Raw genomic sequence first — 15,064 nt, 5'->3', positions numbered from 1 at the left:
AAATCCATAAAACAAATTTGACCTCAAAAATAATTGGTGGTTGAATTCAATGATCTGAAATATCTATCCTCTTCAAATTTCAAGTCAATGGGATGAAAATTGACAATTCTAGAATTCGGCCTGTGTTGACCTTTTGGCCTATGCTGACCTCAAAAAATATTTGTGGTAGAATTCAGTGACCGGATATGCAAGTCCTCTTCAAATTTCAAGTCAATCGGATGAAAATTGAGGAATTTAGAAATACCACCTTAGTTGTTAACCTTTGGCTTATGTTGACCTTTTGACCTCAAAAACAATGGACTTCTTCCTAATGACAAACTCTACTATGTGGTGAAGTTTCGTGAAGATTGGTTTAAAATTGTGACCTGTCGGCGATAAACAGCCAAACAGACAGAATAACAAAATCGACCGACCAATACACTTGAAAAATCTTCGATTTTGCAACTAACAAACAAACAGACAGAAAGGGGTGAAAACATAATCTCCTTCACCTTCAGTGACGAAGTTAATAACTGCAGTAAATGATTTGCTTGTTTGATTAGTTGATTAGCTCTATTATTTATTTAATGATTGCTTGGTTGATTGATCTCAAGCTCGTGGAGGGTTTACGTAAATCACGTGCAGAACTACAATTGCACTCGGTGGAGCCCATACCTCCAGCAGGTTTACAGCTGACGTTTTGTATCCCACTGATAGATCGGATCTGCATACGAACCTTAACCAAAATCGAATCAGCTTGTTCCTGTCACCTTACCAATCATCCACCAAGTTTTGCCATTATCTGTCCACAACTGTTTGAGATATGTTGTTATTTATCATTTTTGGTCCTATCTCTTATTCCTGAAGAATTACTTTGAAAATTCTTGGATCCGGATCTGGATCTTCACCAAAATCTGATCAATTCATCCTTATCCTCCACCCAACCTGTCCACCAAGTTTTGTTGGAACACACAAACCGGATCCGGATCCATGCTTTTTGAGATATCAGGCTCACAAACAGACAAATAGGGGCGAATACATAACATCCATCCACCTTCAGAGGCGGAGGGGAAAAAGATAAACATCAGATAACACAACAAACACACACACACATGGCTCCTTTTATAATACAGATGTGAATGCAACTTGGTCCTTCACAAGTATAACATCTTAAGAAGTCTCAACTATTTAGCCGATAAATGTAAATAAGTTGGCTGTTTCAGGTAAATGTCTTGTCTTGATAATAATTACAGTGAAATATCTCTGTGGTTTGTTTAAGTCCTTCTCACAGAAAGGCAATCACAAGTTTCTCTCACCAGACTTGACTTTACATACATTTCAGAACGTCAAATACCTGTATACATAACCATGTGAAAAGGTGAGCAAAGCATAACAAGATTTGTTACCAGCAGAGGCTAGCCAGCACTGCTCGGGGGAGGGAGGTGGGATTCTTAAGGACCTACACCCAAAATTTGGGGCCTCGAGGTGCAACCGTTGAGCCATGAATGAATAACGTACAAACGCACAAATAAACAAACACTTGAAAATATGTTTATAGATAAACCCAAACCAAAGCACAGAATGAAAATTCAATAAAAATAAAACCTAATTTTAATATTCTCCAAATTAACTGTGGCCAGGAGATTCCAACTTGGGAAAGCGTTGCCATTGGCAACAGTCAACTATGATGTCACAGAGCTTGTGTTTCTCCTCTGCAGCGAATGTAGCTCTGAGAGACTTCGCATATTTTCGTCGTGGTGATCGTTGAAAATATTCATCAAAATGTCTGGGTTCAAGTCACAACCTGATCTGGATCTCCAGGTAAATGTCGTTGTACATTTATCTCTGTTCCCATCGTGTGCTGCCTTTTTGGTTGCTGGTTGCAGCATTGGTTCGTGGCATGGCTATGCCGCTGATGCAGTGCCCCTTTTACCAGTACACTGGTGCTCATTTTGCCGACCTCGGAAGGATGACAGGCTGAGTCAACACCCTGGTGTTAATTCAGTGGCCAGCGGGGCTCAAACTCAGGACCTTAGGATCCCAAGCCACTACCTCAACCGCTAAGCCCACACCACCACCCGAACCACTAAGCCCACACCATCACCCTAACCACTAAGCCCACACCACCACCCTAACCACTAAGCCCACACCACCACCCTAACCACTAAGCCCACACCACCACCCGAACCACTAAGCCCACACAAGGCTTCATCTTTGTTAAATAACTGACAAGTTGAATTTTTTGTATTTTTAATTTGGCATCAGAATGAGGAATCACGTGATGGTGTATTACTAATTGCTCCATATATATAAATATATATATATTTTCCCTGCAAATGGAAACAACGGATTTTTCATGTAAATGATTGTAATGATAACTCGGACAGTCGGTAGAGCGAATACCTCCACCACGTAATGCCTGATCCACGGGAACATATCGGGCATTTTAATATTTTTCACCATCACTTGACTAAGGTTTGTCCGATCAGAACGAAATTGCCTTCACGAGATAACCGAGAGCGGCGGGGGGGGGGAGAGGGGGCAACCTGTGGCTCTTTTCGGACTGAAGTGTGTCTCCCAAGCCTGACCGATAAAATCCCCCTTTTTCTTTTTATAAATTAATTTTCAGAAAAATCCTTGTAAGTCTCGTGAAAGGATAAAATAATATTTTAGAACTTTGACAGTGATAAACAGGACAATACATCCGATAACCGGTGGATTCTGCGAACAAGACTTGCACGTTGTGCTCCACGCACAGCCTGCTCTCCATTACGCGGTTATTTTCGCCATCTTGTCGGCAATATTATTACTTCAACCTGTTTTGCAGCCTCAGTTTACCATTCGAACTCCCCTTGTAAAAATATATCGACTCCGTGATCCTCACGGGGCAGGTAAGTGAAAATCCCGTAATGAACGATTTGTATCGAAACAACAAACGAGATGTTATTTTGAAAACTCCCTTCAATGGAGGGGACACGTGCGTCTGACGTCACCACGTTTTCTGTCCGCCATCTTGGATTACCAACAAACAAAAGGAAACTACACGTGTCCTGCATCATTGTGTTTACATTTGTTAAAATGGCGAATTTTTACTCGTTATTTTGTTGTGGTAATTGTGCCGATAGGAAGGATTGGTTGTCATATCATAGACTGTCTACGGAACAACAATCCAAGGATTTTAAGTTGGAGGCTTGACTTGTGAGGTATGAGGGATGTTCTCGAGGGATTCGGAATGAGATTCTCACGTCCAAGAAATGGTCTGTGTGTGTGTGTGTGTGTGTGTGTGTGTGTGTGTGTGTGTGTGTGTGTGTGTGTGTGTGTGTGTGTGTGTGTGTGTGTGTGTGTGTGTGTGTGTGTGTGTGTGTGTGTGTGTGTGTGTGTGTGTGTGTGTGTCTGTGTGTGTGTCTGTGTGTGTGTGTGTGTGTGTGTGTGTGTGTGTGTCTGTGTGTGTGTGTGTGTGTGTGTGTGTGTGTGTGTGTGTCTGTGTGTGTGTGTGTGTGTGTGTGTGTGTGTGTGTGTGTGTGTGTGTGTGTGTGTGTCTCTGTGTGTGTGTGAGTACAGAGATTTCCCTTCATGGAAGACATCACCTCACTTTTAAGTGACCTTAACAGAAAGATGCAAGGAAAGGGAAACACAGCTCACTTGTTTTTAGAGGAGGTGCTCTCATTTGGGTGAAAACTCGCATTGTTTGAGAGGGACACGGAGAGAGGTTTACGGCTCATTTCCCATCACCGAAACAATTCAAACAGGAGAAAACTATGAACTTGACACCAAGAACCGAAAAAATGTGACACTGGAAATGCGAGAAGCCTTCTCAGGGTGATTTCAGGAATTCAGAAAGGAAAATGAAACTTTATCATTTGTGTTGAAACCCCTTGAAACAGACACTTCTGCACTCAACGTTTTAGCATTTACAGGAGTAGACCGAGCAGAACTAGAACTTGAACTGGCCGATTTGCAGGACAAGGACATGTGGAGATCTAAGTTCAGAGGCTTTGTGACCAAACTCGAAAATCTAGAAAGGTACAGATCGACCCTGGCACTTCAACACAGATGGACTGAAATGTTTGATCTTAAACAAGAACAAAGTGTGTTTTAAGTTTGGAATTCTTTACCGGAAACCAACAGTAACATCAAGAGATATGCATTTGGCATTCTGTCCATCTTCGGATCGACTTACCTGTGCGAGCAAGTGTTTTCGACTCTGAATTTCATAAAAAGCACACATAGACCAATTGAACGAGGTGAGTTTGAAGTCCTGCTTGAAAATGAAAACGACAGCACACTGTCCAAACATCGAACGACTCTCCATGGAAACTCCACAGGAGAAATCACACGAAACTCGAAGGGCACTTGGTGGAGCGCATCCATCCACCACGCAATGCCTGATCCAGTCGAACATCTCAGGCCCAATAAATTTTTGAATTATCATATATATATATATATATATATATATATATATATATATATATATATATATGTATATATAGGTTTTGGACCATGTCTCGATGGTGAAGAATCACTTTTAAAATTGAAAAACTTTGTTATCTGGATATGGATTTGGATCTTTACCAAAACGTAATAAATTCATCCTTGTCACAGACCCAACCTGTCTCCCAAGTTTCTGCGGAATCCGTCCATTACTTTTTGAGATATCGTGCTGTATATCGTTGTTGCTCAATCTCTCAATAGTGAAGAATCACTGAAAAATTCCAGTTGCCACATCCGGATCCAGATCTTCACCAAAATTTGATCAGTTCATCATTGTCACACACCGAACCTGTCCACCACCTTTCATCAGGATCCGTCCACTACTTTTTGAGATATCCTGCACACAGACAGACAAACAAGCAGACAAACAAACAAGAAGACATCGTACAGAGCATGACACTTGCAAAATCCATAAAACAAATTTGACCTCAAAAATAATTGATGGTTGAATTCAATGACCTGAAATATGTATCCTCTTCAAATTTCAAGTCAATCGGATGAAAATTGACAATTCTAGAATTCGGTCTGTGTTGACCTTTTGGCCGAAGTGGACCCACAAAATAATTGGTGGTTTAATTCATTGACCTGAATTATAAATCCTCTTCAAATTTCAAGTCAATCGGATAAAAATTGAGGAATTTAGAAATACCACCTTAGTTGTTAACCTTTGGCTTATGTTGACCTTTTGACCTCAAAAACAATGGACTTCTTCCTCATGACAAACTCTACTATGTGGTGAAGTTTCGTGAAGTTTGGTTTAAAATTGTGACCTGTCGGCGATAAACAGCCAAACAGACAGAATAACAAAATCGACCGACCAATTCACTTGAAAAATCTTCGATTTTGCAACTAACAAACAAACAGACAGAAAGGGGTGAAAACATAATCTCCTTCACCTTCAGTGACGAAGTTAATAACTGCAGTAAATGATTTGCTTGTTTGATTAGTTGATTAGCTCTATTATTTATTTAATGATTGCTTGGTTGATTGATCTCAAGCTCGTGGAGGGTTTACGTAAATCACGTGCAGAACTACAATTGCACTCGGTGGAGCGCATACCTCCAGCAGGTTTACAGCTGACGTTTTGTATCCCACTGATAGATCGGATCTGCATCCGAACCTTAACCAAAATCGAATCAGCTTGTTCCTGTCACCTAACCAATCATCCACCAAGTTTTGCCATTATCTGTCCACAACTTTTTGAGATATGTTGTTATTTATCATTTTTGGTCCTATCTCTTATTCGTGAAGAATTACTTTGAAAATTATTGGATCCGGATCTGGATCTTCACCAAAATCTGATCAATTCATCCTTATCCTCCACCCAACCTGTCCACCAAGTTTTGTTGGAACATACAAACCGGATCCGGATCCATGCTTTTTGAGATATCAGGCTCACAAACAGACAAATAGGGGCGAATACATAACATCCATCCACCTTCAGAGGTGGAGGGGAAAAAGATAAACATCAGATAACACAACAAACACACACACATAGCTCCTTTTATAATACAGATGTGAATGCAACTTGGTCCTTCACAAGTATAAAATCTTAAGAAGTCTCAACGATTTAGCCGATAAATGTAAATAAGTTGGCTGTTTCAGGTAAATGTCTTGTCTTGATAATAATTACAGCGAAATATCTCTGTGGTTTGTTTAAGTCCTTCTCACAGAAAGGCAATCACAAGTTTCTCTCACCAGACTTGACTTTACAGACATTTCAGAACGTCAAATACCTGTATACATAACCATGTGAAAAGGTGAGCAAAACATTACAATATTTGTGACCAGCAGAGGCTAGCCAGCACTGCTCGGGAGAGGGAGGTCGGATTCTTAAGGACCTACACCCAAAATTTGGGGCCTCGAGGTGCAACCGTTGAGCCATGAATGAATAACGTACAAACGCACAAATAAACAAACACTTGAAAATATGTTTATAGATAAACCCAAACCAAAGCACAGAATGAAAATTCAATAAAAATAAAACATAATTTTAATATTCTCCAAATTAACTGTGGCCAGGAGATTCCAACTTCGGAAAGCGTTGCCATTGGCAACAGTCAACTATGATGTCACAGAGCTTGTGTTTCTCCTCTGCAGCGAATGTAGCTCTGAGAGACTGCGCATATTTTCGTCGTGGTGATCGTTGAAAATATTCATCAAAATGTCTGGGTTCACGTCACAACCTGATCTGGATCTCCAGGTAAATGTAGTTGTACATTTATCTCTGTTCCCATCGTGTGCTGCCTTTTTGGTTGCTGGTTGCAGCATTGGTTCGTGGCATGGCTATGCCGCTGATGCAGTGCCCCTTTTACCAGTACACTGGTGCTCATTTTGCCGACCTCGGAGGGATGACAGGCTGAGTCAACACCCTGGTGTTAATTCAGTGGCCAGCGGGGCTCAAACTCAGGACCTTAGAATCCCAAGCCACCACCTCAACCGCTAAGCCCACACCACCACCGTAACCACTAAGCCCACACCACCACCCTAACCACTAAGCCCACACCACCACCCTAACCACTAAGCCCACACCACCACCCTAACCACTAAGCCCACACCAGGCTTCATCTTTGTTAAATAACTGACAAGTTGAATTTTTTTGTATTTTTAATTTGGCATCAGAATGAGGAATCACGTGATGGTGTATTACTAATTGCTCCATATATATAAATATATATATATATATATATATATATATATATATATATATATATATATATATATATATATTTTCCCTCCAAATGGAAACAACGGATTTTTCATGTAAATGATTGTAATGATAACTCGGACAGTCGGTAGAGCGAATACCTCCACCACGTAATGCCTGATCCACGGGAACATATCGGGCATTTTAATATTTTCACCATCACTTGACTAAGGTTTGTCCGATCAGAACGAAATTGCCCTCACGAGATAACCGAGAGCGGCGGGGGGGGGGGAGGGGGGCAACCTGTGGCTCTTTTCGGATTTAAGTGTGTCTCCCAAGCCTGACCGATAAAATCCCCATTTTTCTTTTTATAAATTAATTTTCAGAAAAATCCTTGTAAGTCTCGTGAAAGGATAAAATAATATTTTAGAACTTTGACAGTGATAAACAGGACAATACATCAGATAACCGGTGGATTCTGCGAACAAGACTTACACATTGTGCTCCACGCACAGCCTGCTCTCCATCACGCGGTTATTTTCGCCATCTTGTCGGCAATATTATTACTTCAACCTGTTTTGCAGCCTCAGTTTACCATTCGAACTCCCCTTGTAAAAAGATAGCGACTCCGTGATCCTCACTGGGCAGGTAAGTGAAAATCCCGTAATGAACGATTTGTATCGAAACAACAAACGAGATGTTATTTTGAAAACTCCCTTCAATGGAGGGGACACGTGCGTCTGACGTCACCACGTTTTCTGTCCGCCATCTTGGATTACCAACAAACAAAAGGAAACTACACGTGTCCTGCATCATCGTGTTTACATTTGTTAAAATGGCGAATTTTTACTCGTTATTTTGTTGTGGGAATTGTGCCGATAGGAAGGATTGGTTGTCATGTCATAGACTGTCTACGGAACAACAATCCAAGGATTTTAACTTGGAGGCTTGACTTGTGAGGTATAAGGGATGTTCTCGAGGGATTCGGAATGAGATTCTCACGTCCAAGAAATGGTCTTTGTGTGTGTGTGTGTGTGTGTTTGTGTGTGTGTGTGTGTGTGTGTGTGTGTGTGTGTGTGTGTGTGTGTGTGTGTGTGTGTGTGTGTGTGTGTGTGTGTGTGTGTGTGTGTGTGTGTGCGCGTGTGTGTGTGTGTGCGCGTGTGTGTGTGCGCATGTGTGTCTGTGTCTGTGTGTGTGTCTGTGTGTGTGTGTGTGTGTGTGCATGTGTGTGTGCGCATGTGTGTGTCTGTGTGTGTGTGTGTGTGTGTGTGTGTGCGTGTGTGTGTGTGTGTGTGCGCATGTGTGTGTGTGTGTGTGTGTGTGTGTGTGTGTGTGTTTACAGAGATTTCCCTTCATGGAAGACATCACCTCACTTTTATGTGACCTTAACATAAAGCTGCAAGGAAAGGGAAACACAGCTCACTTGTTTTTAGAGGAGGTGCTCTCATTTGGGTGAAAACTAGCATTGTTTGAGAGAGACACGGAGAGAGGTTTGCGGCTCATTTCCCATCACTGAAACAATTCAAACAGGAGAAAACTATGAACTTGACACCAAGAACCTAAAAATTGTGACACTGGAAATGCAAGAAGCCTTCTCAGGGTGATTTCAGGAATTCAGAAAGGAAAATGAAACTTTATCATTTGTGTTGAAACCCCTTGAAACAGACACTTCTGCACTCAACGTTTTAGCATTTACAGGAGTAGACCGAGCAGAACTAGAACTTGAACTGGCCGATTTGCAGGACAAGGACATGTGGAGATCTAAATTCAGAGGCTTAGTGACCAAACTCAAAAATCTAGAAAGGTACAGATCGACCCTGGCACTTCAACACAGATGGACTGAAATATATGATCTTGAAAAACAAGAACAAAGTGTGTTTGAAGTTTGGAATTATTTACCGGAAACCATCAGTAACATCAAGAGACATGCATTTGGCATTCTGTCCATCTTCAGATCGACTTACCTGTGCGAGCAAGTGTTTTCAAGTCTGAATTTCATAAAAAGCACATTGAGCAACCTATTGAACGAGGTGAGTTTGAAGTACTGCTTGAAAATGAAAACGACAGCACACTGTCCAAACATCGAACGACTCTCCAAATAAACTCCACAGGAGAAATCATACGAAACTCGAAGGGCACTCAGTGGAGCGCTTCCATCCACCACGCAATGTCTGATCCAGTAGAACATATCAGGCCCAATACATTTTTGAATTATCATCATATATATATATTTTTTTTTGGCCCATCTCTCGATGGTGAAGAATCACTTAAAATTAAAAAAAACTCTGTTAGCTGGATATGGATTTGGATCTTTACCAAAACTGAATCAATTCGTCCTTGTCACAGACCCAACGTGTCCACTAAGTTTCTTCAGAATCCGTCCATAACCTTTTGAGATATCGTGCAATATATCGTTGTGGCCCGATCTCTCAATGGTGGAGAATCGCTAAAAAATTCCAGTAGCCAGATCAAATGGCGGTCTGAAAAGAGTCGTTTTTTTGTGATCGCTCAATTTTGTAGATGCAGAATCTTAAAGACCGCTTCGCCTCCCAAGATGTTCTTGCATCATAATAGTGAACATGCATTGAAGTTTTCCACTTGATAGTTGATTTTTGTCCTTGACCTACGTTTTTGGATTGTGACATAATTACCAAAAAACAACTTTTTGATCATAATTGAAATAATTTTCCTCCAATTTTCATGATGTTGAGTTTCTGGATAGATTGTCGATGGGTGCATATTTTCTTAATTTACACTCTGACTATAAATGCAGGTCAATGTCATGTGGTGGCCCAAACAAAATATGCCATCATTGGATCATGGGCCAAGGGTAAGTTGCAGGTGATCACCAAGGGTAAGCCAGGGGAGACTTACCCTCGGTGATCGCTTTGTGATTGCAGATATCTCGTCCCTTTTTTGCCCCTGCACAACTGAAAGTGGTTTTCAACTGACTAATATGTACTTGGCGTGTTTGTGGCATTTGTATTCAGGATCCTGACCTTCAAGTGAAAAAAATTCTTGGCGAGGGAACATTCGGACGAGTTTACCTGGCTCAGCACCTGCCATCTGGCAATGAGGTAAAGCCAAGAGGTGTATTATGGGAGCAATATTGATGCTTATCGTTGAATTATTGAATTATGGCTGAACGCAGTGTTATTACATTGTAGAGTTAGTACAGCTGAGCACAGTGCATTGCAGTTGTGTTTACATCTATCCATACATCCATTGGAGCGTTGGTGCTGCCTAAGCAGTCTCCTTGGCTTTTGGGCACAATCCTGGACGGGTCGCCACTCCGACACAGGATACCAGCAAGCTGGCACTCATTTTGCCGACCTCGGAAGGATGACAGGCAGAGTCAACCCCACCTGGTATTAATGCAACAGCCAAGCAGGATTTGAACTCAGGATCCTAGGATCCCAAGCCCACCACCCTAACCATGAAGCCAACATCAGGCATGTGTTTACATGTATGCTAATAATGTAGTTTCCATGCTTGGAGAATCAATCGAAGCCTGATGATCATTTTGGCAGTTCTGCTGTGGTGCATTGGAGGTGTACAAATCCTTGCTTGTTGGGCCTGTCAGGAGTAGATGAGGATCTTTTATCGTTTAACCTCTCACGGAAAATCAAGCCATTCTTGACGACATCGTGAGAAAAAACTCCGAACCAACAGACAACACCGAGGAATAATCTTGTTGTTGGACTTGCTTTTACATATACATTATCTGAAAAGGCATGTAGTTGTTGACCATGAGTATAATCTATTATTTGTTTTTCAGTTGGTGGCTCACCTGTTTGTGGAGCCACTCAGGACTGTCCTTTCATTTGTGGATCAAGAAAGCGAGCTCGTTGGAGAATAGAATTGGAAAGAAATTCTTAATTTTGTTCATTCTTGTACAGAGTAAACATTTTAAATATTACAGGGATTACGTTCCTGGAAAATGCTGTGATAGTCAAAACTGTGACAGTTAAAACCTATTTCTTATGGGAAAAAGAGGGTTAGGTTCCTGGGCCTCCAGAAAATACTGAGGTAAGTAGATGGCAGCCAAAAATAAACACATCACAATTGAAATAAACATTTAAAATAAATATAAATCGGCTTTACAATGAAGTCTCCTGCTGTGTTGAATGAGAGTAAAAGTTCAGAAGTGATTAAACTTGCCCCCTCACCCCCACCATTCCTTCCCTTTTAACATCTGAAATTGTTTTCCTTTGTATCCTGTTAATGTGTTTATTTTTTTACATCCTTCTGCAGTTCTGTAAACCAAGGAATAAATAAAATTAAAAGGTTCACTTTTGTTTATCGTTTTACACTTTGGCGTCATTCCCTTATATTAACTGTGTGAAAGGCTCGTGGTGCGAGATAACCATCACAGGTCAGCTCAAAATCCGGCAAGAGGTAGAAATTAACCCCGTGATGATTAAATTGGTTCATTAAGAAGTTGCCTTGATTGGTCAAAACCCGTGATATTTAAGAACTTACTGTATTCACATTTACCATGTTTAGTTGTTTTGCAGAAATTGTGAGATGAGTTGTTTCTTTACATCTTTTGCAGGTGGCTGTCAAATGTTGCAAGAAAGGAAACTGCAGTGAAGTAAGTTTGTGTGAACAAGGGGTGCCGGGGAAAATGGGGGGGGGGGGTGGGATGAGGTTGGCAATCCGTGTCTGGGTTGGATGTGATGATATGTGGGTTGTGAGGTTGGCAGAGTTTCCATTTGGTGTTGTGTATGCAAGGGTGTGGTGTTGAGGACCAAGCAGTTTGCTGTTATTTGCTCACCTTATCCCGTTGCTTGCACCATCCAGTTTTTGCCATCTGAAGCAGAGGTGTGTATTGTGTGGGTATGTCCACAGTCTCACAAGTTAGACCACCCTCTTGGCTCTTGACGTGCCATGCCTCCAGTATCAATCTGTTGGGTTTTTTTGGAGGTCATGTCTAGTACACGAGTCCCATCCAAGTCAAATGTGTGGCCAGACTACAGGCAATGATGCGCTATGGCTGATTGTATCATTGTTCCAAGAATATATAAACAGTGCCCATTGAAAGTCTACACCCCCTTTCAAAATTTTCACCTTTTGTTGACTTTTAGCTTGGAATTAAATTGCATTAAATCAGACTTTTTCCACTTTTATTTACATATCATAACCCACAAATTCGAAGTGAAAAACAAATTATACAAATTTCAGAAAATTTATTACGATATGTAAATATGTAAATAAACGTGGGAAAAGTGTGATTTAAGGCAATTTCATTTCAGGCAAAAGAGTAACAAAAGGTGAAAATTTTGAAAGGGGGTGTAGACTTTTTATAGGTGCGATATACATGGACATATACACATACTGTACATCATCAAACGGAAGATTAAATACTGCATTGGAGTCATCAGAAGGAACCTGGATAGAATTTGGGGTTCAGCCGCCACTGGATGACCATCAAACCCATCCAGGCACAGCCAAGTGTACCTCACAGAAAACTTTCTGCAAGAATTCACTTCTCCTTGACAAATAGATAAAGAAAGAGAGAAATAAGGAGTAAAATAGGTAAATGAAAAGAAAAAGAAAACATGAGGATGAATCAGGAGAAATGTGAAAAAGCAGAGAGAAATGTGAAAGGAACATCAAAGATGTCGGGAAGAACCCGGATAGATAGATTTCAGCAATTACTCCACAGGCTCAACAGGTGCAGGCTGTTATATATGTATATATATATATATATATATATATATATATATATATATATATATATATATATATATATATATATATATATATATATATATATATATATATATATATATATATATATATATATTATAATATTGTTACGGTTGTGGAAATTCGCAAACCACCATTCAGGTCCCGTAGGTGAGATATCTCTGTAAGTACATGTGTAGTCAGCCCCAAACCCGTTGTTTAGAGGGAATAAATGTGATTCATTCGGGCTGCGACGCTTTGAGATAGCCGTTTTTCTGTTCTATCTTTATTTTGAACCAACCACGTCTCAACCGCCATCACACAACAACCACCAACCACAACGCCCCTTCACAACAACAACAACGCCAACAGCCATGATCTTTACCTTCACAACTCGCTCCCGCAAACATCGCATCACCGCCATTCCAAACGGCGCCATGGCCATAAACCACCACCATAAACTCCACCACCTTCACCTCTCTCCTTCTGTGGCCATTCCCGCACCACTTGTGAGCACCGAGCGTCAGGCTGTCCTGGGCTCGTGCGGGACGCGCGCCGAGCCGCGAGTGCAAAATGCGGCCTTTCCGAGGAGAATTCGGATCAGGAATGCTACATGCCCACTTCTGATCCGTCCAATCAGCAAGTGCGGGGCGGTTTGGCCACAAATATCCGGGGCCTTCGCTCAAACCTTTCAGAACTTTCCATACAGGTTTCCACTGACAAACCAGACATAATCTGCTGAACAGAAACTTTCCTCCCCCAAGACGTGTCTGACTCCCAAGTATCTCTCCCTGGTTACTCCCTCCTCCGTTATGACAGACCTGAGCCTCGCCCTGGTGGAGGAGTTGCTCTCTTCATCAAAGACTCTATTCCTCACTCTCCATGCACTGCCCTCATTCCCCCACACCTGCAGGAATACCTCTGGCTACCGCTTCCCCTCCACTCCCACCTCATATTTATGTGTACTGTCCCGTCCACCAAACAGTGATGACTCCATCTGCACCTCACTATCCGAAAACATGAACCAACTTCTATCTTCTCATCCAAAGTCTCTCTTCCTTATATGTGGCGACTTCAATTGTCATCATGCCAGTTGGCTAGGTGTGGGTACCTCTCTCACCTGTCATGGTACTTCAGCAAAAGCTTTCTGCGACTCATTGGGACTGACTCAATCGGTCAACTTCCCGACCCGGATCTCAACCAATGGTACTCTACCTCTTCTGGATCTGATTTTGACAAATTTCCCTGACAATATCTGCTGCTCTTCCTTCGCTCAAATCGGTTCTTCTGACCATGTCCTAGTCAAAGTGGACATCTCTCTGGCTATTATCAGAGAACCACCTCACCGCCGTCGAGTCTGGCATTTCACTCAAGCTGACTGGCAGGGTCTCCAAGCAGCTATCAAACTTATAGACTGGTCTCCTATCACTACTTTCTCAAACATCAACTCATCCTGGGAATTCTTTCAAAGAAACTTGCTCTCCCTCATGCACAGATTTATCCCCTCTCGTCTTCAGTTGTCCTACCCTTCCTCCCGCCCTTGGTTCACTGAAACTTGTGGTGAGGCAGTTGTCCTGAAACAACTTGCCTTTGCCTCATGGAAAGCAAACCCAACTGAGGGTAATCTCAGTTCCTTCCATCAAGCTTGGAACAAGTGTGTATCTACCCTCAGGAGAGCCAGAAAACAACATCTTTCAAAGCTCAAGTCCGAACTTTCATACCTCTCTCCCTCCTCAAAATCCTGGTGGAGTCTAATCAAATCTGTTTCTGATGTATGTTCCCCCCTCCATCCCCTCCCTTACCTCAAATGGCCGCACTGCTGACTTGCTGAATGTGAAGCATTCTGAATGTGAAGACTTGCTGAAGCACATGAAAAAGCTGAATACCTAAACTCGGTGTTTGCAGCTAAATCTTGTGTCCAAAACCCATCGCTCTCTCGACCCACTTTACCCATTCGCACCCAACTGTCCCTGGACTCTGTATCCTTTTCTCTTGACAAGGTGGAGAGTTTGCTGTTAAACCTCAACTCAGATTCTGCAACCGGTCCAGACGGCATCAGCCCACGTGTCCTCAAAGTTTATGAGTTATTTCCATGAGTTTCTGAGTTTATTATCCAAAGAAACTATTCTTCTGCTCTTGCTCACCCTCCCTCTGTTCCACTCACCCTCTCATTTGCCCAAGGTCATCTTTCATCTGCTTGGAAATCAGCAAACACCACTGCCCTGCATAAAAAGGTGCAAAAACAGATCCCTGCAA

The 15,064-nt window shown here is 41.8% G+C and overlaps 1 protein-coding gene across 19 annotated transcripts in view; it reads left to right on the top strand.

Annotated features, from left to right (window-relative positions):
- The first annotated feature begins 2,637 nt into the window (after positions 1-2,637).
- Positions 2,638-15,064, top strand: part of LOC147006612 (uncharacterized) — a 49,054-nt gene continuing 36,627 nt past the window's right edge. For 12 of the 19 annotated variants that reach the window (XM_085868434.1, XM_085868431.1, XM_085868429.1 and 9 more), the window contains exons 1-3: positions 6,526-6,673; positions 10,108-10,194; positions 11,673-11,711. In XM_085868434.1, coding sequence (XP_085724560.1) covers positions 6,635-6,673; positions 10,108-10,194; positions 11,673-11,711 — 165 coding nt within the window. In that variant the 5' untranslated portion in view covers positions 6,526-6,634. Of the gene's footprint in view, positions 2,871-2,919; positions 3,183-6,525; positions 6,674-7,609; positions 7,766-7,800; positions 8,078-10,107; positions 10,195-10,895; positions 10,957-11,672; positions 11,712-15,064 lie in introns of those variants that run through there. The other 7 variants (XM_085868437.1, XM_085868438.1, XM_085868435.1 and 4 more) reach the window with 7 other exon arrangements.

The sequence above is a fragment of the Eptatretus burgeri genome, unplaced genomic scaffold (assembly GCF_056783735.1).
Source record: "Eptatretus burgeri isolate ZD-2024b unplaced genomic scaffold, Ebu_testis_v1 Ebu_testis_scaffold_3161, whole genome shotgun sequence".
Taxonomy (NCBI): Eukaryota; Metazoa; Chordata; class Myxini; order Myxiniformes; family Myxinidae; genus Eptatretus; species Eptatretus burgeri.
Note: the sequence above shows the minus strand (reverse complement) of the source record. Positions and strands in the feature narration are given on the sequence as shown.